Source organism: Serinus canaria, chromosome 7 (genome assembly GCF_022539315.1).
Source record: "Serinus canaria isolate serCan28SL12 chromosome 7, serCan2020, whole genome shotgun sequence".
NCBI classification, from domain to species: domain Eukaryota; kingdom Metazoa; phylum Chordata; class Aves; order Passeriformes; family Fringillidae; genus Serinus; species Serinus canaria.
The window spans coordinates 16,861,609-16,888,098 of NC_066321.1; the positions used below are offsets into that span (position 1 = coordinate 16,861,609).

General features: G+C 35.0%; 1 protein-coding gene across 1 annotated transcript in view; it reads right to left on the reverse strand.

The window, feature by feature from the left end:
* Nucleotides 1-26,490, reverse strand: part of KCNH7 (potassium voltage-gated channel subfamily H member 7) — a 203,078-nt gene that overhangs the window by 69,392 nt on the left and 107,196 nt on the right. The window contains exon 3 of the mRNA XM_050976980.1: nucleotides 11,390-11,549. Coding sequence (XP_050832937.1) covers nucleotides 11,390-11,549 — 160 coding nt within the window. The remainder of the gene's footprint in view (nucleotides 1-11,389; nucleotides 11,550-26,490) is intronic.

Genomic DNA, 26,490 nt, shown 5'->3' on the forward strand with positions numbered 1-26,490 from the left:
AACCAGAGTCATGCATCTTTAAAACAGCAGTTATAAGTGCCAGTTTTCAGTCTACACAGTGATATTCACCAGAGTGAATCTTGGGAGTGTGTAGATTTCTTCTAACTTACTAAGTAAGCTTGAACACTACAACTGCTCACAGTTAAAATTAGTGTAGAATGCTAAAAAATTATTATTTTTAATCCACATAGGATTGAGCTGTAAAGGTGCATATAAATCAATTTTGAAAGCTTATTGCATCCAAAGTGAAGTAAATAGTATAATTCTCTTTTTTATCAATTAGGCTGAAATTCTTAAAAACACCATTCATAAGGATTTCTGGCATTAGACGCTATCCAAGGCTTTTTGTTGGCACTCTATTTCAGTCATATTCATGGTGCTGCAGATGGTCTTTTCTGCCTCACCACGTTAATATGACCACGTTATACTGCATTACTGATTTAGCTGTCTAACTGCAGTTCAGCTGGAAAGAATACTCAGTGAGAATTTTGCTTCTTGTTAAGACTTTTCGGCATAAAATAGAAAACTTAGATGAGCAGCTTTTTGCTTTTCTTCTATACACTCTAATAAATAGTCTCAAACCCTATTTCCTGCTTTTTAATTTGAATATTTCTAAGAGAAGGAGTATTGCTATTCTTCAGTGAAGAGGTAATGGGCTACATGGTGTGTTGAACATTCACCTCTCTCCTGTAGTTAAGTTAACAGGGGGCCCATTCAGAATTTGTGTGGTTTACTGATCTGAGCTGAGCAAGGAAGTGTAATAACACAATTTGTCACAAAGCAAAATTCATTCAGGCCTCAGGCCTGCTGTCCCAGCATAGAATAAAAGTGCCAGTGGAAGCTTTCCTGGCCTCCTGTGTATGGGGTGAAATCTTTTGTTTGCTAATAGACAACCCCTGTTTTGTGTAAGGATGATGTCAGAGCAGATGAATCTCGGCTTACAATTCTCAAACAGTTTTCAGATGCAGCAGTTATTTACTATGTATTCAGAGATAATATTACATTAAAATCCTCATGTTTATTAAAGACTAGATTGCCAAATTTTTCTTAATGCTGAGTCAGAGATTTGTATGATTGTGTCTTCCTAAGAGCAATTGAGGAAAGTAGTTGAGTCTGAGTCACAATTCCAGGCGTACATTCCACCTCCTCCTTTCAAACCTCACTTTACTGAATAAGTTATTTGAAAATGAGTTAATCTGTTGGTTGCACTTATTCTCTGTGCCATCTCAGCTGTTAAAGTTTTTAAATAGTAGAACTCAATCCAAAAATATCACTGTAGATGATATAGGACTTTTCTAAACTGTTTGAAGATAGAATTGTCTCCTAAGTCTCAAACTCAAATTAACTATTTTAGTGTTCGGGAACCCCTTTTTAATTCCATCTCATGTTTTGGGAGATCAAAGGAGAAGACTTAGAATGCATGGAAAGAAAATGTTTAGATTAGTAGTTTTGGGCAAAAGATGCAGGGAAAAATCCTATCCTGATAAGAAAAATTAATATCCTTGTTTTTCCATGTGTATTGCAATAAGAAGTGCTAACATTAATAGAAAATTGCTGTTCTTAAACACTGAATACAACCATATGGAATTTTGTGTCAGGAAATAAAAGGAAGAATGAAAATTAGCTCTCAAAAGACCTTATCAACACCTACAAACATGATTGCAGATTCTCTGTCCCATCAATACAAAGCAGGGTATTCCAGCAAAAATATCTGAACAAGGACTTCTTTTGTAACCCAATACACTTACAGGGCTAGTGATTCTTGTGTCTGTTCTGTGAAAATATTTAATAAAAAGAAAGGGAAATTATATTTGGCCTGATTGTTGCCTTGATGCAGTGACAGTATTCCCCAAATTTCTGGTGATGAAAATGTATATTTACATACAAGATACAATGACTATGTCAGAGAAATGCCTGCAACTGAGAGAGTTTTACCTTCTCTGCAATTTCTTTAGTGGTCTCCAGGTAGTGGAAGATGCTGTGTTATCTCCCAATGGGATTCCTGCAATACTATCCCAAGCACTGCAGAAGGGTAATCCTAAGAGATAGCAGCTGAAAAGTTGTTGATTTGTTGAGCAAATCCTCAAAGAATTGCTCAGCCAGCTTTTGAAGCACCACTGGTAGTATTGTTATTTTCATGCTGATGCAAAGCAGTTATCCAAACCCCGGAATGTGAAAGCAAAAAGAAAAATATTGGCAGGTCTCAGGCTCCCTAGCTGGCAGCTAGATTTAATCTATTTCTTTCAACCATCTCTAGATTTAGACTTTCTAAAATCAAATCAAATGAGCTCAAATGTACAAATATTTTGCAGAAGGTTATCTGTGTGAGGTGTAGAAACTGTTAGAACTGTTTCCAGTTGTGATATGCCACTTCTCCTAGGCTGAGAGCTGAACCAAAGTGAGCTGCTCATGTTTCTGTACAACCTGTTGTCTGTAGTAGGGTGTTGAAGAAAAGGTCTTGGTTTTACAATGGTGAATGGCTGCTCTGGCTATAATGAAACATATGTTACTTTTTCAATATATAAGATTAAAGAACAGAGCATACATATCCACAATGACCAACCTATTATAAACAGATTTCATTGACAAGGGTAGATAAGATAGGTCAGTTATGACAGACTGTCCTCCAGAGCATGGGCTAATTCCATAATACCTTTATTCTGAAACTTTCCCCAAAGAATAAGCAAAATTACTTTCACAAAAGTAGCACAAGCCAGACCTTTTCTGAAATACTTTCTCAGAAATAAATGTCACAGAATTGCAGGATTTAGATTATCAGAATACATCACAAATAGCTATTGAATTGCTGCTCAAAGGCTTGGAAATACCATCTAGCAACTCATGTGATGATACCTTATTTTCTGTCTGGGCCCAGCACACCTTGGGACAAAGAATTACAGAAAGAGACAATTATGTTTTTTTCAGTTCTTTTTCCCAAAATGTATTGAAGCATACTTAAGTGGATAATTTTCTTGCTCTGCTCATTAAATGATTTATTTTCAGGAGGAAAAAAGCAAGGCATGTGCAATTATTCACATTAGAAGCTGGAACTCAGAATTCTCAGACACTGAATATCCTTTTTTTTAATCCTCTGGTGTGGTCTCCTTTAATTTAGGCACTTTTAGTTTTCTGTAAAATTTAAGTTTGCTTGTGTTTTCTACCAGTATAAGAAACCAGCAGTCTTTATGTTCTCTTGTGAGAAAGATTTAACTTTGATATCTGCACATAGGAATCTGTCAGAATATGAAAGGAAAGGAAAGAAGTCTCTGACTGCTTGTAGGGCTCTGCTGTGTGTGGTTGATGAGTGAATTTAGTCAGAACAATGTAAACAGGGTGTCCTCAAAAGTCATAGTCTTGATATCCTTGAATGTTAACATGAATTGGTACATTTACATACTTTTCTTCCACTTGTTGATAGAAATGTCATTTTACTATATCTTATTCATTACACTTACAGGAGTTGAAGTGCTTTTGCAAAAAAGCTGTATGAAAAAAGAATTTTTTATCCTCTCAGAAAGAGGTTTTACTTCTTGCATTTTTATTTCTTAAATATTATTAGAAGTATGAAAGAAAAAAATAAGTAAATAACTGCAATGAAATAAAACAGCAAGCATCACAGAAAATATTATATCTAAAATATTTGTTACCTAGCACAGTATTTAGCTGTCTTGGGATGACTATGGTGTTTTTTTTGACAGCTGGGAAAAAGAGTTTATTCTGTCTATTAAACCAAGCTCTCAAGAAGTTCTCAGCCCTTCATCACCCTGGCTGCCAGACTTCATAGGATAAAAAATATTGCTTTTCTCTGAGACAGGAAGCTTGAAGATGTTTTCTATGTTTTAACACTGAACTCATATACCACTATCCATTTCTGCAATGTGTTTCATCTCATATATTGATTGAAGTCTTTTTTATGCTCTGCAAACTGCAACTTTCAGTAATAATAAGATGAAAAGTATCATTAAATTTGGATTTTATATGTCATATAATTATACTAAATTTAATAGTTTACCTGTTATGTCTATATTTTTGCAGAAATAAATATTCAGACAGTGAGAGTAAGAGCCAGATTATGACTTGCACTCTTCTAGAAATATCTAAAATGTAATGAGATCTTGAAATAATAAAGCCAGAACAAAGCAATAAAAGGACTTTTGTAGATAGAATTTTAGAAGATAGATTTACCTGAAGAAGAGCCACTTGAAAGGTTGTTACCATCTGAAATACAATTAAACTAAATTTACAAAAAGCTTTTGCTTGAAACAGATTCAAAAAATAAAGAATTTTAAGAAAAGAAGGCAGAATATCAAATTTCCACATATTTTAGAAGCAAATTCAGGTAGCTTAAATTCAAAGACAGTATATGTAATATGCTGAAGAATTGTTCTGAAAGTCCGTTGACTTTTTATTTGGAAAATTTAAGAAGTATTCAATTAGGAAATATTTAATATTACTAGATCAATATATGTTTCTAATTACCAAGTTTTAAAGTTGGCTAAGGCTCCAGGGCGAAAACTGAAGTAGGTGTACTAACATGTTATTTCTCATGAAATTGAACTTCTAACTAATGGTAAATTTTTTGCTAGACAATGACAATTTTATTTGGATGAAACTTACTGAAAAGTTGAAGAATTCATAATTTTCATCAGAAGAATAGACTTTATTCACTGACACTTGTTAAGAATATGAGCTTAGTTTCATATTCCTGATAGGCCTCACTTATTCCATCTCTTCATGGGAAGAGCTCTTCAGACTATGTGTCCTTGCCAGTTCTCAGTTTTTTTGAAATGCCCAACTTGCCTGGATTTTTAAAACAATCAAGTAATAATAATAGGATTCTATGCTTGAGAAGTAAGACACGTGGAGGAAAACTCCCTCAATATTATCTATAGGCCTGTTTTGTTTGCTTATGTTAAAGCAAGTCTTTTCATATTGAAGACTATAAATGAAAAAACATATTTCTTGTAAACATCCATCTAAAAGCTTCTCAAATCCATTTGAAATCTTTCCTGCTTTCTAGTAGAGTCATTTTTGTCTAAGCTTGAGATAGCCTGATAGTTCTGATTTTTCTCCTCTTCAAGGTCAAAATCTATAATTCAATTTGGCAAGCACACAGATGTGTTAAGTTCTCTGTGCTAATTCTAATTATGAATAATAGAGACATGTCTCTTTCTTCCATCAGAGAATGAAGTAAAACTCACTACCTTTATACTTTCCTGAGGGTATGTATTATAATGTGGGATGACTTCAGAAAATCATTATCCTAGCCTTCAAGTTACCTCACAGAACCCCCCTGTTTTAAATGTCCTGAAAGGAACAGATAGATAGGAGACCTGTTAAAAATACCTCATTACATTTTGGGCAGTCAGGGGCTTACTCTTATACGTGCCATATTCTATGAGGCAAAATTGCATGTATCAAGCAGTATGCAGTATTTCATGACAACATTGCAGTCCTAATATTTCTAAGACTAAAAATGTGTGCTTGTCTTTCACTAAACTGCTATATTTGTATAGCAAAGTACTTTGCACAGAGGAAAGCAAATACTGTTAAGATAGGTCTTTGACTGGAAGGAAAATTTAAATTGCAATAGTGCTTGTTTACATCAGTATATAGAGGGTTCTCTGCTTCTCAGATGTAATTCCATGGCAAGGGCCAGGAAAGAGGGAAACACTTGCTGAAGAGTAAGCACCTTGAAGAAGTTGTTTCAAAGGTTTTCTGATTATAGTTTTGGCTGTTTTAAGAATATTATTAGCCTCTTCATTTTATTTGAATCTTATCCAAAAAAGGTTATTTTCCATTTATTGGATGCATAACTGATCCTCTCATTTCCTTCACAGAAAGATATCAAAGAAATTACTCTAGAGAGTCTTTATTAGGCTTAAACATTTTGAAATGATAAAATGATAAGACAATCCAGAAATATCCCTCTTTGGCAGAATGCAATTACATGTTTAATCAAATAACTTTAAGGGCTTTCTCCCATGAGGTAATAAACATGGTGTTTGGGAACCAATATTTAGTTTATAGGTTAGTACTTCTAGCTAGTCAAATAGTTTAAAAGAATTAAACTTGTGATAAAGTAAGCTCATCTGACTAGCTATTTTAGCCTACTGATTAATAGAAGTTGTGATCTAGACAGGGCTGGATTAAATAGAAAAAGCATTATAGGTCAGTAAAAAGGTAGAATGCTCTAGGTGGGGTAGAAAATGAAGACAACTCAGAATTAATTTCTTAAAGGTTTTTCCCATTGCAATCTCACAAATTGTCTCTTTTGAGTAGAAAAATTGTAGCCACATTCTTCACATTGAATTCAGGATCCTCAAACTATGTGTTTCTTTAGTTTGAATTGGCTGTTGATTTTCTGAGTTCTGTCTGAGTCAAGGCCGATTTTGATATCTTGTAGTCATTAGTTTGACAGACAAGAAATATTTCATAGCTTTGAGGAATAGAATCAGGTGCCATAAGAAAATAGTAATTTATGCCACTACTTCTGTCAGTTGCCATAAAAACTCCTCATAAAATAATGGAGTGGATGAACATGCCACAGCAGAATGTTTGAGAGATTTGGGAATAAAATTGAACACTAGGGGTCCCTTTCCTCAATCATTCATATAAAAGACATATTTACACCCAGGAGTCATAGCTTAACACTTTATAATAAGGATTTTGATGAAGTTTGTACAGCACACTGAATGGAAATTCATATGTTATTTTGGTTAACAACTGTTACTAATAGATATATTTATTTATACAATTTGCTAGTGTTCAAAGAAGGCTTTGCTAAGGTGGTATAAAATCACATCTCTCCTTCATTTAGTTCACTGTAGAAAACCTACTCAAAGCTCTGTGTTCTTTTTTACAGGGAGTCTAACGGGAAGGAGTCTCTTTTACCATGAGTATCTTGCTAAATATACATTATTTATGCATTATTTCAGTTGGAGTTCAAAATTTTTTACAGCTTTGCAAATGGTTATATTTATGAAAATTTATGAACATTTTTGGGAATAATTTTTTATCATTATAGTGACAATCAAGCAACTGTTAGTGTCTTAGAAGGTGTAAGAGAGAACAGTCCATAAGAACTGTTAGAGATGAGTAAAATCCATTTTTAGGGCTTATGTAGCTCAAAACTATCAGTCTTAACACTTCAATGCACTACACAAATATTGCCTCATTTACAAAGCAGGTATTTAAGTATTCAGATGTTCCACATGTAAAATGAGGTGGGGTAAAGTTATTAAGTGCTTTTATCTTTAGGTATAGATGTTAATTTCTGGAATTCTAAAATGTTTACATGATCTAAGAAAAGGCAGCACAATAGCCAAGCAAACTTCTTAGAAAATAATTGAAGTAAGAATGAGTAGAATTCACAAATATGGAAATGAGACAAAGCTTGAAAAGATTGAATGATGAATGGGCATCTCTAGCAGAAAGCAGCTTCTCTAAGTCTCTCTTTAAGTGCATGTTGTACAAATATATTCTTACTGGAGAAGAGGATGTTACCCAGTTGTGGGACAATTATGTACAGAAGAAATTTTTGCACATCTCTAAATGCAAAGATGGAACAGGGGTAGCATTAAATTAAGTTTGATTAGAAAGTTCAAAAGAAAAGATATAGCGAAAGTTTTGGGCTATACCCTTTTTTCCTCAAAAAAAGAGAAGAGTTATATATGAACAAAGGCTTCCTTAGTTTTACTAGGGAATTGGCATATATTTAAAAATAGAATTGCTGCAAACTACAAAAATAATGAACAGAAAAGAGTGAAAAATCAGTTGGCTGTGACTTTTTTACAGGGTTAGGATCTTCCGAAATATCACTGTTTGGTTATACAAAAACTGTTCCAGCTGCCAGTGAGAACTGGTGATAAATTTGTGCCAGAAAATATAAGGGGAAGAAAAGGATCAACTGAAAGAACTTTTACACTGCTATTGTATTGGAAACCACTATCTTCACTTTTCACATTCCTGCCTATTCAGACATTTGCTACATATAAGATAGGAACTCTTGAGCACCAGACTAGAAAGAATTCTATTTATACTCAAATGTGCTCATCAAACTCCTGAAATACACTTTTTATTTTTAATCTATTATTATCATCATCTACCAAGCCCAGTGCTGAATCAGAACCCAACTGTGTTAGACATCATCCTGGCACATTAAAAAAGACAGGATCCTTGTACTAGAGTGCTTACAAACACTGTTGGAAATATCCAGCAGTATTCAGCTGATAAATTTTTAAATTTTTGCCTATCCAGAGCTAAATGCAGTCATTGAGCTAAACCTAAAAAATGCTACTTGTCTTCCATAGGTCTTAATTTTTCAGAGGGTCCTCAGCCCTTTAACAGAAATTGTTTTTTATTACATTGCACTAGATTTTACAAAATCAAAGAATATTCTAAAATGGAAGTATCACAGAGTCCAAGTCTTAAGTGAATGACCCATTCAGAGATCAACAACCATCCACAACCTCGATGTTATTAGCACTCTGCTGTAATCAGCTGAGCTCACCTCTGTCATAAGGAACCCTATGGTAAGTGTTCAAAACTGTTGGCTGCAGCTTGCAGAATAGATGCTTATGGAAAAAAAGAAAGGCTTTTTGAGGTTACACTTGATAAATTTGATCAACTCTTGATAAACCCATTAAAGGAAGGATGAGAATATGAAAAGGGACTGGAAAATAGTTCCAATCTATTTGCTTCCTAATAACTTTTACTTCTCTCCTGCAAGCTGACTCAGTTTTTTTGGTTTTATTTTGGGTTGTTTTTTTTTTTCCCCTCTCATGTTGAAAAGGCATTCTAATATGAGAAAACTCAATCTAAGGAGCTCTGGAAAGAAATGTCTCATGATATGTGTTCTTCTGTGTGCTTCTGAGTAGTAGATGTTAATGTAATCTGAAATATTTTGTCTTTTGTCATTAGTTGTTGCTTTTCCTGGTTGTTTGTCAGAGATGTATTGCACTTGTTATGTGTCTGGTTCCCTCTCTATTTTTCTGCTCTAAATTGGTTGCTGCATTCGAAGGGATTTTGTTGCTTTTTTTCCCCTGGACCAGTACCTATTACTGTCCATTTTGTGTGCAATGCAGGGAAAAGAGATCACCTGATTTACCTGTTCTAAATAGAGTATGATGACGAAAAGCTATCTCCTGGAGAATCTGCTGTGTACCTTTCTTATGCTGGAAACATGACTTTAAAAATATGTTTTCACTGGTAAATAATTGACCTTTTTTGACTTTTTGTCTAGCTTATTGGTCTCTCTCTGCCTTCTTCATATTTCAAGGCTTTTTTCTGTTTTAGTTTAAAACTGCTATTGAACTGTACACAATATCTAGCAGTTATTTCTGGATGTTTTGCATAGCTTGGCCTCTTTCTTGCCGAGAGGAATTTTTGGCTATGTAGCATATTTTGTATCCCCATCCATCCCATCCGGCCCACATAGCAGTCTGCTCTGAAACCATAAGCAACTCGGGAGAAGATGGAGCAGCCATGTGCCTGCTCTAGTTTCTGCCAGTTTCTGGCATCTGGCTGTACCAGCTAGCAGGAGAATGGTTCAAGAAACTTTCCTTGCCTCCTTTTGCGCCTTGATCTCTCTCTGAGAGAGATCTGTTATATACTGAGCTTGGAGGTCCACTTATTAATTTTTCAAGAACTTTCACCAAGGAAATCCCCTGTGTATGTCAGGTGTGAATACCATAAAACAAGAGAAGGATGTTTTGACAAAGTGGGGGTATTTTTTGCAGATTTCCTCTTTAGTGGCTTTTCACTTTAAAATGCGGCAAGTGATAACACTTGAAAGGGTACAGTGATGTGTCACAGATATGAGAACAAAATGTTCTTTTTCAAGACATGAAGCTCTGTTGTTTCTACCCAACTGGTATTTTACCTTCTATTTTGTCCATAAAACCACAGTAAGCATGAACAAACTGAACAACTTTATCTATGTTATAAAATTGTTTTTTAAATGAACGAAGGAAGATATTTCAAACTCAAAAAAACATGGTATACTAAAATAAAACCAGAATATGGGTAGAGTTTATCTGATGTACTTATGGAAATTTTTTTCTGATGCAAGTTTTAAATTTTTCTGATGCTCCTTAATAGGATTTTAACTGTACCATTAGCAGAAAAAAAGTGTTTTCTTGGTATTCCAAAAAAATCCCAACAAAAGCTGATGTATTGGCTACTAAAAAAACCCAAACCCAATGCAAAACAGAATAAGCAAAGGAAGCATAAAAGCACAAGATTTTAAATAAGTACTGTAAAGACTCTTTACAAAGGCTTCTTGAAAACTGTGATGTTTGGTGAACAATAATTATTTGTAGACTGCAAGAGTTCAGTAATGGAAATTTCCTTCGCCACATTCTTATACACCCTGTCATGGTAGGGTTCTATGGATGCTTCAGGTACTGCTTCAGATACTGTTTGCATCAAGAAAGTTCTCTCCTTGCTTTTTACAATGAGAATTGTACCAGTCTTTATTTCTTAACTAGAGAAACCTGAAGTGCTGATTTAACAATTGGAATACTTATGTTTCTTTATTGTTCTAATGCTAAAGGTTATCTCACTGTGAAAAGGTATTTTCCAAGTGTTAATGCTCATTGTTAGAGCATGCGGTGCTTGACTAAGAGCTCGTACATGCTCTGTGTACAGATGTGTTCTGTAAAGCTTGTAGTAAGAGTGGATTACGTGAGTGGTGATGTAAAGCAGAAGTATTGTGTGCTGCACACAGTGAAGGTCAGCAAAAGAGCACATGTTCTGCAGATAGTGGGACAGAAAGCTACACAGTGCAGTTGTATAAGTGGACATTTGTGTTGAGTTGTCTAATTTTGACAATACTTATGCTCCAGAGTGGAATGAAAGCAAAAGCATATCCTGGGCATCCACCCATCTACCCCCCCATCCTTCAAGTCAATCTAAATACTTCAATTTGATAAAATCAGGATATTTAATTATGTTTTAACTGATTGCTATATTTTCTAGTCTAATTTAATCACATTTCACCAACTATTAATCAAATAACACCATTTTTAAAAAATAAAATAGAAATATTCAATTTAGAATTGGCTAAGATGAAATGTTTGGGCTATACCACAAAGTTTTTTTTTAGTTTTCCATTTGTAATTGATTTTTGTCAATGGTAATGCACTTCTGTGAAAGACTGTAGTTTTTATGAAGTTATATGTCCTAGTACTATTCACAAGATATAGGCTGTTAGTACTACCAAAGATCTGATAGATTATTTACTATCATCTTGTAGTAGGTTTAGCTTCTTACGATTTTGGATTATTGAGTCAGTCAATGGGATTGCATCCTTTGCTAACCTTACAGCCCATGTTGATTATTTTGCCTGATAAAAGTAGAGGTAAGCAAAAAAAATTCATTGTGTAACTTACGATTTACAAGTTTAGATGGTAATATTGGCTTGCACTTCTCAGGAGATGCCACATTCTCTTCATCTGTTACATACTCAAAATTAATAATAAACATCATTGCTACTCCCTCTTGATTTTTCACTGGAATTATGTGGGTGTTGCAAATGAAGGTAGATCCTGCAGATGGATTAAAAAAAGAGAAAGAAAAGTATAAATGGAAGGAAACATAATTTTTTTTTCACTTCAGTAAGTCTAGTTACACCAACAGACAGTGAAGAGTATTTATTTGAATTCAATAATTGAGCATCAAACATATTATATTTTAATTTAAACAGTAATTTTTTCATAGAAAGAAATACCACTGTTCATAAATTCTTGGAGCCTTACCTTTACCAAAAGGCATCTCCTTTGAAATGTCAATTTTACTTTTTGGTTTATTTTGTTCACTGGAAGTGCTTGTATAGACAGACTTGTAATATGGAGACATTTAACACCAAAAGTAGAAAAGTGAACGCCGTTCCAACCACAGTCCTTGCAAAGAAAGCAGAACCTGATTCTTCTAAATGTTGAAGATTCTTCAAGCATTTGGTTCTGTTACACAGGATGAGTCATGCATTAACTATTTATGGTGTAAATACACCACTATTCTTATTTTAGTTCTCAGCCTTTTGGGGACTTTGGGGAAATGTTTAGGTTTGTGTTAAAAAATTTATTTGTTGGTCGTTTTATACTTCATCACAAAAATCTTCTAAACCATGCTAATAATTTTCAATAATTTTCAGAAGGATATGACTTAAGTGTTATATACAATTTGAAGTCTGAATTTGAAAATACCCTAGCTTTCACATGTATGAAGCATACTCTGCCTATACTAAAAGTAAGAGAGAGTGTAAACTTTCAATACCTCTGGTGCCCAGAATGTTCTTATTTAAAATCTAATTACAGATTTAAGGAGTCCTTTGTGTTAATTCTTTCACTATGGCTTTAGAAGTTTCAGTTGACAAGGTCATTAGTTTTGATTTAATTCTTTCTATTAATGTTACAAAACATAGTAGTTCCAAAATAATGTGATTGCTGTAAGCAACACAATAATGTGCTAAAAACTTCATGCAGACACAACTGTGAGACAGGGTCTTTCCATGATAACTAGGGACTGATTTAATGTACATCATCCACAATTTAAGCACTCACATGCAGTAATCACTGAAACTTGACAGCCTGTGCAGTTTGACAAAAACAGATCTTGATCTAGATTGTACAAGAGAATTTTTTTTTTGTGTTTGTTTGTTCCCATTTAGGAGAGAGATAGTATAATTTATATCATTACAAGCAAGACCAGATTCTGGTCTCTAATATTTAATGTAGTACTTGCTATAATGTGGTATATATGGCAGTTCAAGATATGTATAAAATTGACACGCTAGCCTTTCAAGTTTTGCAGCTGTAACTTCTATCCATTTAATAAAACAGTTAAGCTGTGGCACTTGTCACAGTTTCCATGGTTACAAGCTCAATGTCTTTAGTAAACAGAAAATAAGCAATTTAAGACTGTTCCATTAGAGCTAAAAATAGAACTGCTGCAGGCCAACCATTGAAACATAGACTGGTTAAACAGAGGGGCTGGAGAGAATTCAGAATAATCTTTGTGGTTTTAGCTAACAAATAAAATGCATACTAAGTTCAAAAAGTCAAAATTATATTTATTGATTTGCTTGGAAGGAAATGATAATGGACAGTATTGACATGAAGATTTATAGGCTGAGCAGGTATCCCCCAATATCTGGAAGTGGGGCTCAGCTGAAGCGTGCATGGCTTTGAATAACACTACAGTGGATCAAAGGTTTGTCAGTATTTGCAAAGGGGGATGATGAGGACACGTCTTTAAAAGCTTTCCTGCTTTTGAAGGCAAGGGTGTTTCAGCTTTTGAAATGCTTCCCACAGTGCTAAGTAATGACGCTATTTCCCATTTGTGTAGAACATTCGTCCCTCAAGAATTTACAAACCTCATTTGTACTGGAGCTAGGGATTTGCATCTCTGGGGAGATGCAGGAGTTGTTTAACAGTCCACAGCTTAAGAACATGGCAAAAAGAGCAGATGATTGAAAATTTAAGCTGTATGTAGAAATATTTTAGGAACAAAAAATAGGAAAAGTTCATATGTGGTTTAATTTAGCATGGTTCCTTTGAAGACCAAATACACCACAGACTAGTCAAATCCACTGTAGTTCATTAGTCTGAATTTTTCCAAGTACAGACACTGCTATCTCCTACACACTTCTCAGTATCTAACTCTATTGAAGGGACAACAAGGAAATACAAAATTCAAAATAGCAAGGAATACTCTAGTATGATTTAAAAAGAAGAGATGGGTACAAAGAAATAACATTGGCAAATTCAAAAGATAAACTTTGAGTTGTTAGAGTTGATAGCAATAAAAATAATAATAAGCTTGTTTACAAACAATCCTATGCAGTATTTGCACTCTGGCATCTCACTGCTCTTCATTGCACTCAGCATGTTTTTCCTGTTTTGTCTCTATACTGAATATTTCAAAAGTAAGACATGCTTCCAATGAGCAATAAAAATGGTAATGTAGTTTTTGGAATTTGCATTTCTTATCTAACAGCACTGGGCAAGTGGATGATCTAATGAGAGCAACTATGAAAATAATAGAAATTAAATTTTATAGATAATAAATTCAATAGCCAGCAAGATATCTGAATTTTCCTATGATTACTACTGAGGAGTAATTATGAAATATACCTGGTTTGCTCTCTTGTTATCATCATTGGAGACGACAGAGGACAAGTTGGACATTTTCTTGACAGCTTGAATTCCATGGTTATAGGGACTTCTTTACTTTTATTTAAGACTTTGTAAAGCCCACAGTTTCATCTAGTTAAATTAGTAGAAAAATATCCATATGGGAAGAACAGATTTCAGTCCTCTGTTTGCTGTGTGGATATGATGTACTATTCCATGGGTATGTGTTCAATAGTATGATTTCACAAGACCACAGAGCCTTGTGTGAAACAAGTGACTGCTAAAATAGACACACAAGTGAGAATAAATATTTAAGAAATATTGACTTAGGGTATAGTAGAGTTATATAAGGATCTATTGCACCACTTGAGCAATTCTGATGAGGGAAAACCTATTTATCTATCTGTCTGTACAGTGTTTAAAGCTGACTTACTTCAAAAGATCAGTACAAGGCAGGCACATCAAGCCAATTCATCTGGTTCATAAACGTTATTTACCTTTCCAGTGATTTTGTATGGAAGATTTTTGGGCAGATTTTTATCAGACTGCATCTTTTAGATACAACTGCAGTCATTTATTAGAAACTACCACATTTATTGTGGTAGTTCCACTTCTAAACAATTTGGAGATGACAATGCAGCTAATACAACAGTGAAGACACTCCAAATTCTCATAGGAAAAACTCTGACAAGTAAACCTTGAAAAATGACAAATCCCAAACAACTGATTTGATTCAGCCTTCCTGGGAAGAAAATCTTCACAGGCCATTTCCTATGCCAAGCTCAAAGGATCCCTGAAAAATGAGGCATTTAGATAATTGTCCTAATTCTGCAAAACTGCCACGGTTCACATGACAAGAACCTTTCAAAATTCATTATGATTCTACGGGATGGCTCTGGAACCCTCTTGCCCTGAATGGTTTTACACTGGCTATCTGTGTTTCACCATATAAAAATTTAGACTCCTGCACTCAGTACAAATTTGAGGACAGCCTTCAGAAGGCGGAGTCTGGTTTCAATATATTTTGGAACTAATCTTGTCTTCCTGTGCCAAAGAATTTATGACTTCTCACATATTTTTTGTTTCTAGAGCTGCTGTGGATAACCAACTAAGGCTATAGAAAGAAAAATATTGAACATGTCCTCTGCAAGCATGTAGAAATTTCTGGGCAGAGTGATCTCATAGGATTGTGATAATTTTTTACTTCTATGACTTACAAGTAGTACATTGTAGGTATCTCTACAAACCATAGCCACTTCTGCTCATTTAAAACTGAAGATAACAAAGAATAAATCAAAATATAACAAAGAAAGAGCCAAAACCAGCTTGCTTACTAGAACAAGACCAAAGCCAGTAAAAAAACTAGAGGCAGAGATACTCTTCATTTTCTGATCTCAACCATCCTGTTTGCTGTTTGCCAGACAGCTCTGAATGAAACATATCTGCAGTACCAAAATTTTACGGTAATACAGGGATAAGAGGAAGATGCTGGCTATTCTTTGCACTTTTATAAAATAATCACTATTTTTATTTTTGAAATAAATACCCTCCACTTCCCTCAGTGGGATTCTCACGTTGTCATCAAAACAAATGCACAGAATGCCTTCTTTCAGAGGCATAAACTTAAAACTACCAATTGTAGTAGAAATGCCATTAAATATATTTAATATTTAATTGTTTACTCAGCTTCGTGTTAATTCTATTACCATTTTACTGAAACGGAGCACAGAAAAGTCCCCATAGTTCCCGTTTTGTTAGTAATGAAGTGAAAAGTTTTCATAGATTCTTTTTTGACTAGTTACTGTGAAATTATTAGAGTGTGATCGCTATTATAATACAGAGAAACTTAATATTGCTCTGTTAAGCAAGAGTTGACTTCTGTAAATGCAAAGAATGCTATGCATTCCAAAACATAACCAATCTTATTTTGTTATCCTATGTCCATGTTTATAACCTTATTTGTCCTTTCATCATAGCATGGCTTATGGGGATTGTCCAATGTTAATAAGAACTTCTCTGGGGAAAGAAAAGAGAGCTAATCTGAGGGAGAATTAATGTGAAAGATCCGAAAACCTTTTCTATCTTTGCCTGTTCATCATGTAATCTTCATCTTTGGGATGAGGAGGCAAAGGGTGGCTTTCTACTGACTCCTAAACTTCACAAATTCAATATTGTCTTCCTTCTTAATGGCCAAAACCTCCCATCACTTTCTACTTCTTTCAGTGGGGGAATGGTCTTGGAAAGGTATAATACTTTTCTAAGCAGAACATAAAGGGAATTTAATGAAATTTTATTTATGTGCTAGTCTTGGAAAAGGAGATACTGTCCTGCTTTGTGCAGACATTCAGGAAGTCTGAGACAGGGAGCTTTATTCACCATGCTCAGCATACAAGAAGTAACAAGCCCCTTAGGACCATATGAAATGCAGTTAATGAAAGTCTTGTTCTCTGGTCTAAACTGCTGTTTATAATCCATTTTATCACTAAATGCTGGCAGATAAAGGACATAGACATGCTTTGTCACTCTTCCTCATGGAGTGAGGAAGAGTGACAGGAACTGGGAGGTAGAAGAATTACTTGGAAGGCAACATGGGACGGGGGATACAATATCTTGTGAAATAAAGCTGCTGCTTGCACAGAGTTGCTAAGACTTTCACATTCCTGAAATGCCCTAAGAATTGGGAGAATATTTATATTCTATACAGCTTTGTGTGAGATATAATTCTGGATTTATTCCCTGTTGCTCCATAGCTACTTTCAGCCAAACTTGAAAAAAAATAATAGAAGCCAAAACCTTTGTTTTTCCTATGTGTTGTCAAGGTTCTAGTAACAAAATTTTAAAAACTTGTTTTAGAAAACAAATACTGTGAATAGTGCAGAAGAATGAAACCTGAAATTGACTAGTTGTAATTTATTAATGAGACCAGTATAGCAAAGCATTTTGTATTCTTGAAAGGTTACAGACAAGGAAAAAGAAATTGGAAGAAAAACAGTGCCCAGGGAATATTTGCTCGGCTTTGTGTGGTTTTTGTGACTTCTCCTTGAAGAAAGTCCTTTCTTTTAAGCTTAAAATTCAGAAGCCTATTTACCCCCACTTGAAAGTCCACTCTAAGCAAACACTGTGTTAGGTGATGTTTAGTTGGCATTTAGGGACAATTGCACTGGGGATGTCTATTGAATATTCAAGCAAAGCCAGTTTGTCAAATAATGAGGCATGATGTGGGGACTCAACATGACCAATCAAGGACTGAAAATCCAATTCTTTCTGTTTTTATTCAAGCATAAGCCAGGAACAATGCAGTATGTCATAAGGAATATTGTTTTAAACAATGCGAAGTTTTACGTTCTTTCTAAAATCATGCTAAGAAGCCTGTTCCTGTAATGCTGTGTTGGAAAGAGTCATGCAAAATTTCACATGGCTTTATGCTAAAGGGCTCCTGTAGCAGCAAATGTCTTTGCAAACCTATTTTTCTGTTAACTAAAACTAAGATTTATTAACAGATTTTGACAGCTTAATCTTCTTGTTTATGCAATAAAAATGAGTGGAAGAAGGACTGAATCTGCCCTGAGAATATTTCCTAGCACTTTGTGATGTAGAACAATGTCTCTGGAGACAGACACCACGTAATTACTTGCTCAGTTCAGTAACAACCCCATGAAAAAGATATTGGACAAATGCTTTTGTCTGTTTGTACCTGCAGCTTTTTGCATCTTTGCAATTAGAGTAATTTATTCAGACCTTTGGAGACATCTGATATGTAAATAGCCTATTTAAATTTCGTCGCAACTTTGGCTTATAGGAAAGAATTACCTTTGGATATTCCTTTCTCTCCTGCCCTGGATTTGTTATGTAGTTGCACACATAAGGAATAGGAGAAAACTTGATGCTAAGACTAAAGATGATTATATTGGTAGCAACAAAAAGCATCTATTCTGGGAATTCCAGTTTGCATTGCAATGTTGCCTGTTGCTGCCCTTCAATTGGTATAATGGTGGTACTGGAATATATATTTATTAAAATATATTTATATTACTGGTGTATATATATAAATAAATATATATTTATACATGTATACTGGTAACTGGTGGTACTGGTATAATTTTACTTTCTTCTAAAGGTGTTCAAACTGAGACATGAAAAGGATTTTAATCAAACCAGCATTAAAAATGAATGAAGAAATTAAGAATAACTCAAACTCTTGATCCCATTTCCACAATTGAATTAGTAGATATCAGCCCCATACTATTAAACCGTGTCTCATAAATTTCCATACAGAACTCTGGGCAATGGGTTATACAATTCTCTTTATCTTTCACCTGTATCTTCTGAGGTGTATGTCACCATTTTCCAATTCCATCTGACTGAAAATGAGCCACCGTGAGTGGTAAGGATGGGAAATTCACATGCTTCCTGTATCTGTGTGATTGTCTATTCTGAAAGACTCAATGCAGAGAACAATTAAAAATAGATGTTAAATTTAAATGTATTATATCCCTTTTGAATTGAATAGCTATGATTAAGGGGGATGGGTAAAGACAAGAAGAATGAATTTGGCTGACATTTATTAGGGACCTTACAGTGATTAAATGAGACCTACTTCCTTTGACATTTCACACCACTCTCCTTAGCAAATATTCATCCTGTCACTGAAATTGTTGCTGATACTAAGATTTGATTTATAGGACCATTTAGGTTTTCTAAGATATTAACTTACACTGTTTAAAGGTGAGGGAAGAATTGTTAAAGTAACAAACTAAGAAAAAAATTGCCCTCTGGAAACTGTGGACATATTCATTACTGGACTGGCAAATATGAATATCACATTTGCTCTCCTTTTAATCCCATTTGTAATATAATTAAATTGGCAGATAAATACTGTTCAAATGCTCATTCCAGAATTTCTTAGGCTACTGCATTGCTAAAATTATTGCTAATATCCTAATTATGATATCTACACCTACACTAATAAGCTATGGTGATTAATTGAAATGTTGAAAACATTTTGTATGGGAGGAAAATTTCCTGCTTTGTTGTTTAAGCATCTATAAACATGTACAGAAGCTACAAAGCAGTTAAATATTTGGCAAGGAAAGAAAAATGAAATTAAGTGAAAAATACACAAGCAGTGACATATTCAGAAAAAAACACCAATTAAAAAAGCAGAGAGTGAAAAATGTTGAAAATTTACATGGAGTGTAAAGATTTTTTTAGGTTCCAGGTTGCCTGTAGAATAATTCTACTGAAATCACAGCTGGGCCAGAAATTGCAAGATAGGTTTTCTTCTTTCTGACTCTGCTCACCTTAAAACTACATTTGAGTTTTGTCAGAGGGGTGTTGTCAGGAGCACAGACTGAAGTCAGAAGGCCTGGTTCTGACAGTCAGTCTCGAACAGTCAAATCTTTTTCAGGGGTACACTCTTTGTACATACATGGTGGGGGGAAGCTGGATCTGAAATAGTTTTCTGGATGAGTTCACATTACTGGAAGTTTGAAAAGATGGTATGCAAAAACATGAGCATTACTTGGAGTTGTCCAGGCCCTAAACTTAGTCTAAAATCTCTTACATATTGTCTTTTTTTTCCAGAAGTGTGTAGCAAATAATGTTCTGAAAAGCAACTCCTCTGAGTTGTTAATGGGGATATTTCTGTCTGCACACACAGTTGAACATTTTGTGCCCAGATCCTTGCACCTGTGTAAGGTTTCTGAGTGCATTGCACACTGTATTACCTGATGCTAAGAGGTCAGACATGGAAGGTCAGGGCAGATTGCACAAAGGGGTACATCTCTAAAAAGAACTTAATTATTAAGCCTGTAAACCCTTTGAAAATCAATTGTAGAATAACTGAGGAAGATTTTTCATTCTTTTGTGTGTATATGTTGCCGACGATGTGAGAGAGGCAAATCCAAGGCTTCTGGTCTTATTTGCTTAGTATAAATGCTTCTTTTGCAGATGCTTGCAGTATAGTTATAGTGAATGTGAGATATACTACACTTGATGAATTTCACAACTGAAAATTTAAACAGGGAAACATTGAAACAGTGCTATTTTAGAAAGAAAGAAACTGAAATATTTCACTGACAAATTTTCAAATTAATTATTTTTTTTAAAGGACAGTATTAAAAAGTGGGTTTTTTTCCTGCATCACACATGATTCCTTGGGAGAAATTTTTTTTTAAATGTGTATTTAACTGAAAATATATTAAGAAGTAATTTTCAGGATTAACAGTGAATAGCAAATCTCGTTTGCTCAACTGTGTGATACACTTGAACTGAGGTCTTTTTAAAAGAAGAGATTTTTTTTTAGATACTACAATGTGGATATACTTGACTGGAGGTTTCTGTCTATTAACAAAAGAGAACTCAGAATGTAATATCTTAAAACATAAATCATCCCAATGTGGGACAGGAATAAAAAATTACCAAAGTCCAACGTCACTGGAGTTTGGTCAGTAGCACCTGAGAAGGGTCAGTGATGAAAGATTAGATTAATCTCTAAAATTGAAGAGGTAGGTTGAAAAAACCATAATAACTTGGCTTAAATAAAAATAATGCAGCACTATGTTTTGAGGGGTACCAACAGGCATTTGTATTAGTTTAAGCAATTTTCAATAATTTTTCAGTCTTTGTCAAGACAGCGAATTTTATTTAGGGAAGGTCATAGTAGGAATTGCATTAATTCAGCAGAGTTATGTGCAATTAAAATAGGTTTGAAAACAACTGTGTTTCATTATGAAAATACTTTGATTTTTTTTTTCGTTTACATTTTCAGTAAGCTTATTTAAAGCATTGCACCAAACAAACACTAGAAGTATAGTTCAAGGTGAAAAACATTGGTAGGACACATTTTTCAACAGAAAAATAAAGAATTGCAGAATCCCAATGTCTGTTTAAGTACATTTTGTGAAAATTTCAAATTTAAATATACCTTAAACATTACTCTTTGCAAAAACAATGAGGTGGGAAATAATGTTTCTAATATCTTATTTTTAGTTAGTTGGCCATGAGTTAGCAAATATTTAATTACATGTGCTAAAATTAAAGATGTCTTTTTTTTTTTACTTTTCCCCCTCAATTTTTCTCTATTTCCACCTCTCTAGTTCTTTTTTTTTCCTCCTAGATATTCTTTTCTAAACCCTCATTAAAAGCTATGCACCTCTGGGCATTGAACTGAGAAATGTCTTATTATGTTCCTGAGAAAAGGGATCTCAGATTTGTTGAATATTGCCCATCTTGCAGAAAATGTGCAGACTAAGACTTTTTTTTTTTAAAGTAACCTCATTTGTTTTCCCAAATTAAACTACATAAACTATTTTAAGAACTAACTGAATAACCTTGTAAAGCAGAATGGAACAGGAAAAAAAACCAAACAAAACCAACACTAAACCACAAAACAAAACCCACAAAACCCCCCTCCTGAACTCCATTTTTGTAATTTGTTTACTTTATTCAAGATATTGATCCAGGATACAATGTGAAGTAAAAGAGTGATCCAGATTCTGTCTTCACTGACACTCTGCCATTTTAGGGAGAGTATGGGATTTTTTTGTGATACAGTTATTAAAATATATTAAAAAGAAGAAGTCATTAAGTGGCCATACAGTATGAACGGTGATACAGAAAAACAGATCAACAGCAGCTCCCCTGAGGCAAAAGGGAAATGCTGTCATTTATGCAAATTTTCACAAGTGCAATGTACAGTCAGTTCCACTGGCCAAGTGGAAGGGTACCATTTTCTAAATATGGGTGCTTTTCTTATTGAAATCATATCCCTAGAAAACCATACTCATGGAAACATATACTTCCTGATATTTTCTAAGTGAATTGATCATGATTAGCTTGAAATACACAACCCCAAGCTTGTCAGAAAAAAAAAAAAAAAGTCATTGGGCTAGATTAAAAGTCACTGTGTGCCTTACAGTGCTTTACTGTAATCCAGAAAATCTAAAAAGAAGAATGGCCAGACACAAAATGAGGGATTCTTGTTGAATGCAGTAGCTATTATAAAGGCTTGACAACAGGACAATCATGTAGAAACCCTCTTCAGTGGGAAAGTCAACCCTGAAAGCTGGTGGAAGTAGTCAAGCTACTTTGATCATAAAACAAATGGATGTAATCTCCTAGGAAAAAAAAAAGTAGTGGTATTTGGGCGTTCTTTTCAACACAAAATCATGGGATTTTGAAAGCATATTAATAAATGTGGTGGGAGGTCTATGTACAGAAGGTTTGTCAAACACACCAGCAAAATATTAAACTTCTTGTAAAAAGAAAAAAAACCTGTTTCCTGGTGCAAAATTTCCAAGCCAAACATAATGTATTTTTAATTCATGTTCTCATTAGAACTGATAAATATGAATAACTTACTGGACTAGAAATTCACAGCTGCCCTAGGGGTGGTTTACATGACCTGATTGCAATCAGTTTAGACAAACAAAGAACAATCCCAAGCAGCAAAATAGTGGTCCTTCTAAATGGGTAGTTTTCTATGGTTGAGAAAAATGTAAGCAGAAATAATTGGGAGGAGAAGTCAGACAAATACATGAATGAAAAACTGCAGTTCTTAATGAGAATGTTAAATAACCAAAGAGTAGCAGTTCAAAGCTGCTGAAGATCTTAGCAAGTCCATCTGCACTGAGTGCAAAAGTAAGGGTAACAAATAGGGATTAAAAGATATATAGTGAATGGAGAATAGAGGAAGTAAAAAAACACATCTGTGGAAACTGAGAGGTATGGAATAACTCAAGTGGACAGAGGAATGTGACAACTGAGACTAATGACAGTAAGTGAATACTCTCATTAGTGAATACAAGAAGCAAAAAAATAGCTCCAGTAATAGGAAGAGATTCTTTACTGTGAGGGTACTGAGGTTCCTAACAGATTGCCCAGAGAAGCTGTGGGTGTCCCGTCCCTGGGGTGTTCAAGGCCAGGATGGAAAGGGCTCTGAGTAACCTGTTCTAGTGGAAGGTACCCCTGCCCATGTCAGGGGATTGGGAGGAGAAGCTGTCTAAGGTCCTTTCCAACCCAAGCCTTTCTATGGATCTATGATTGTGCCAACATCCATAAAAGGAATATTGTGGGAATGAAATTACTGTATGATAGTGAGACTGACATCAGTTGTAAGCAACATAAAGAAACCTGTGATGTTAGATTAATTTAAGAAAGAATACCTGATGGGAATGTAATTAATGTCACTCAGTGTGGTAATGAAGACATTATTAATGGACAAGAAATCTCATTCTATATTTATATTCTTTGTCTAAAACCCCCAACCAAGGAGTCATTACAGACATATGCATCGGTAAGGTAGTTTACTGATTTTTATGCAATATTCTAATAAAGTAATAGAGCTATAATTGTAAAAAAGCTCATTACATGATTTACAAATTGTCTGAGAGCTTCTGAAAAGTCATTAATGGAGAATGACATTTCAGTGCCAGTTTCTAGTTAGAGTCCACAGAAATGACCACAGCAGCATTAATTTGCTTTGAAAAGATCTGAAGAAAATATAAAATCATTCTATGAAATGCATGGATGCTTCATAAACCAGTTGTGAAGTGGCTAATGATGTGCTAATGAGTCAAAATAGACTCATTTAAATTATTCTGTAAGTGGGACATAAAATACAAAAAATGCGATACGAAATGGTAGATTTAGTCAGGCAGTTTAAGAACCAGGGCATGTAGGCTGAAACGAAAAAAGATAGCTATAGCCTAGAATGTACTGTCTCACAAAGGAAATAATTGGATAATATGTAAGAATGGTGAACAGAACCCGAATAAAGAAATAGAATAAGAAGTCAAACTTTCCCTATATATATGCACTTAGGGGACTAAAACTGGATTGCTGCATACATTTTCTGGCATCTGAATTCTTGAAGTCCATTGAAAAATGGAAGGGGGCATAAAAATTACCAGAGGAATAGCATTCTTCAAAATGGTGCCATTGACATCTTTAAGATGTCAATCTTTGTTGTTTAGTGAAAAGTGGTTTGAGAAGTGACTTGCATTACAATCAGTAGCTTCATGGAAGGACTGCTGAATACTAAAGAGCTGTTGAGTCTAGTAGAACGAACCTGAATATCTAGAAGTTAAAGCAGATAGTTCAAGCTGTATCCTCTGGATACAGAGGATCAGAGGAAGCAGTGGTTATCCCCCTCTTTGTGTTTTTAAATCAAGACTGGAAGAAACAGAAAAGTCCTTTTATTAAAAAAACCCCACCTGTGTAACATTCATCTTCATAAAGTTCTAATGTTTCTTCTCAATATCTCATTTCAATCAAGGAGGAATTTAGTTCTTCCTGTCTCAATTTTGCTCTGAATACACAGTGCTCCACAAACCAAGATGCTGCCTCTGTCCTTCCTGTACTTGGAATTAAAATTTCATACGCTCTCATTAGTCAATTGGTAAAATTTCAAAAGCTGTTCATGATTATTTCAGATTTTAGTGTTCTAAGTAAGATGTGGAATCTCAGTGGAAGCAAGGCCAAGTGACACAGGAAGAATACAGAGAATACACTTGCCACAATAGGGAGACATTTTATGTGGTCAAACCTCAGTGGGAGTTGACAATCCTGATAGGTCCCTTTCTAAGCAGTGTTCTATGATTCAATGATTCCATGGGATCCCATTTGAGCATGCTTTGGCACATCCATTTGTAATTGTGGTGTAGCAGTGGATTAAATTCACAAAGCATGATTCCTAATCTCTTCCACTCTCCTGCTGATGGACATAGCAGCAGATGGCTGTGGATGCACATGCCTGTTTTTCATGCAGATGCATCAGCAGTGCTAAGTCAGTACTCTCCAGCGCAATGCGTGTGGAGGTGCTGTGCCTGTTTTTCTCATTCTCTCCTCATCAGCAAAGGACAGCAGCTCCCAACATTGACCCTCCCAATAATGGTTGCTGGAGAATGTGTTTGATTGTCTGGGCTGCATTCATTGCTCAAATAGCAGTTTCCTGCCTCCTTTAGGAAAAAGGCACAGGACAGATGGTGATGCAGGGCGAAAGCACTCCCAGTGCAAAATCATTATCATTAACTACATCCCCCCACAAATAATACATGTTTATCTGTCAAAATGAAATCTCCCTTGTGAAATGTTAGAACTTTCCTTTGCAATAATTCTTTTAGAATAAAAGCTCTTTTTATCTACTAACAACTCCTCTTGATTACCTAAGAGGGTAACTGCTCCTGGACATGGCAGTGGAATTTATTCTTTATTTTTGAAAGCAAATCCAGCTTAACATCCCCTAACCTTCACAGAAAGCTCATGTTCTTAGGTTGGAATCGTGCCCTTAGAATCCATACTTGATGGCTTCACATGATGTCCTGACTACCCATATGTATGTCCATCTGTTAGGCTGGCATGGTGCCCTCCCACAAGTTGCTGGACTTTGGCCCTAGGACAGGGCTGAGGACTGGATGCTTACTTAAATACTTATGTGACTTCCTGTCTGTGTGGGCGGGTGTGCGTGTGTGTGATGTACCCTCCTGCTTCTAATGGACAGGATGGAAGGTATTTGCCTAATTTGCTTCAGGCAAAACAGTCTAAATGTAACCCAGAAGAACTTTAGATAGGGGTGTTTTTGATAGAAAAATGGTAAGCAATTCCATGGAGTGAGCTGGATGTTCCAAGAGGGGTATGTAAATCTAAACAGTTTACTAGCAAAGCATTACTTTTTCTTAGGAAGAATTGCAAATCCTACAGACGGAAAAATAAAGTCAGTGGTAAATGGTAATTTTGAGACAGACCATTAACAGACACAAGAATGAAGTTTTCATGTGCTAAAGACTAAATGGAGGTGGGTTTAGAAAGGTATCCTTCCTGCAAGGGCCAGAATTTCGAAAGTTTTCACATAGTACTTCATCTTGCTTATCATTACTTTATTTTGCCAGCTTTGTTTTACAAGTTGAAAAATTGTGCTTTTCTTATCAACTGCTTCTGGGTGGCATTTAGTTCACAGTACACATCCAGGCTCAATCCACATAAGGAAAATGTGCAATTCCAAAGTCCTGTCTCTGCAAACTCTACAGCTATTGACTCAGGCTCTCCTCCAGGAAGTGCTCTGCCTGCTGTATTTTCTTTCTATCACATATGCATGCCTCCTAAGAGATCTTATTAGGCTGCAGATCCCTTAGCATCTCTTGTCAGATTTACTACACAGCACACACAATTTTGACTTCCGATTTACTACTGGGACAACAGAAGAAAGGAAAAACATAGATGCTGCAGAAGATTTTCTGGGGGAAAATCACTTAAACCCAAACGAATATTTTTGCAAATGAATACAATTTTTCCTGAAATATATTTTCTAATGTTTCCTGGAAGATGAAACTTTGGTTACTGCTTACAGAAAGACTGT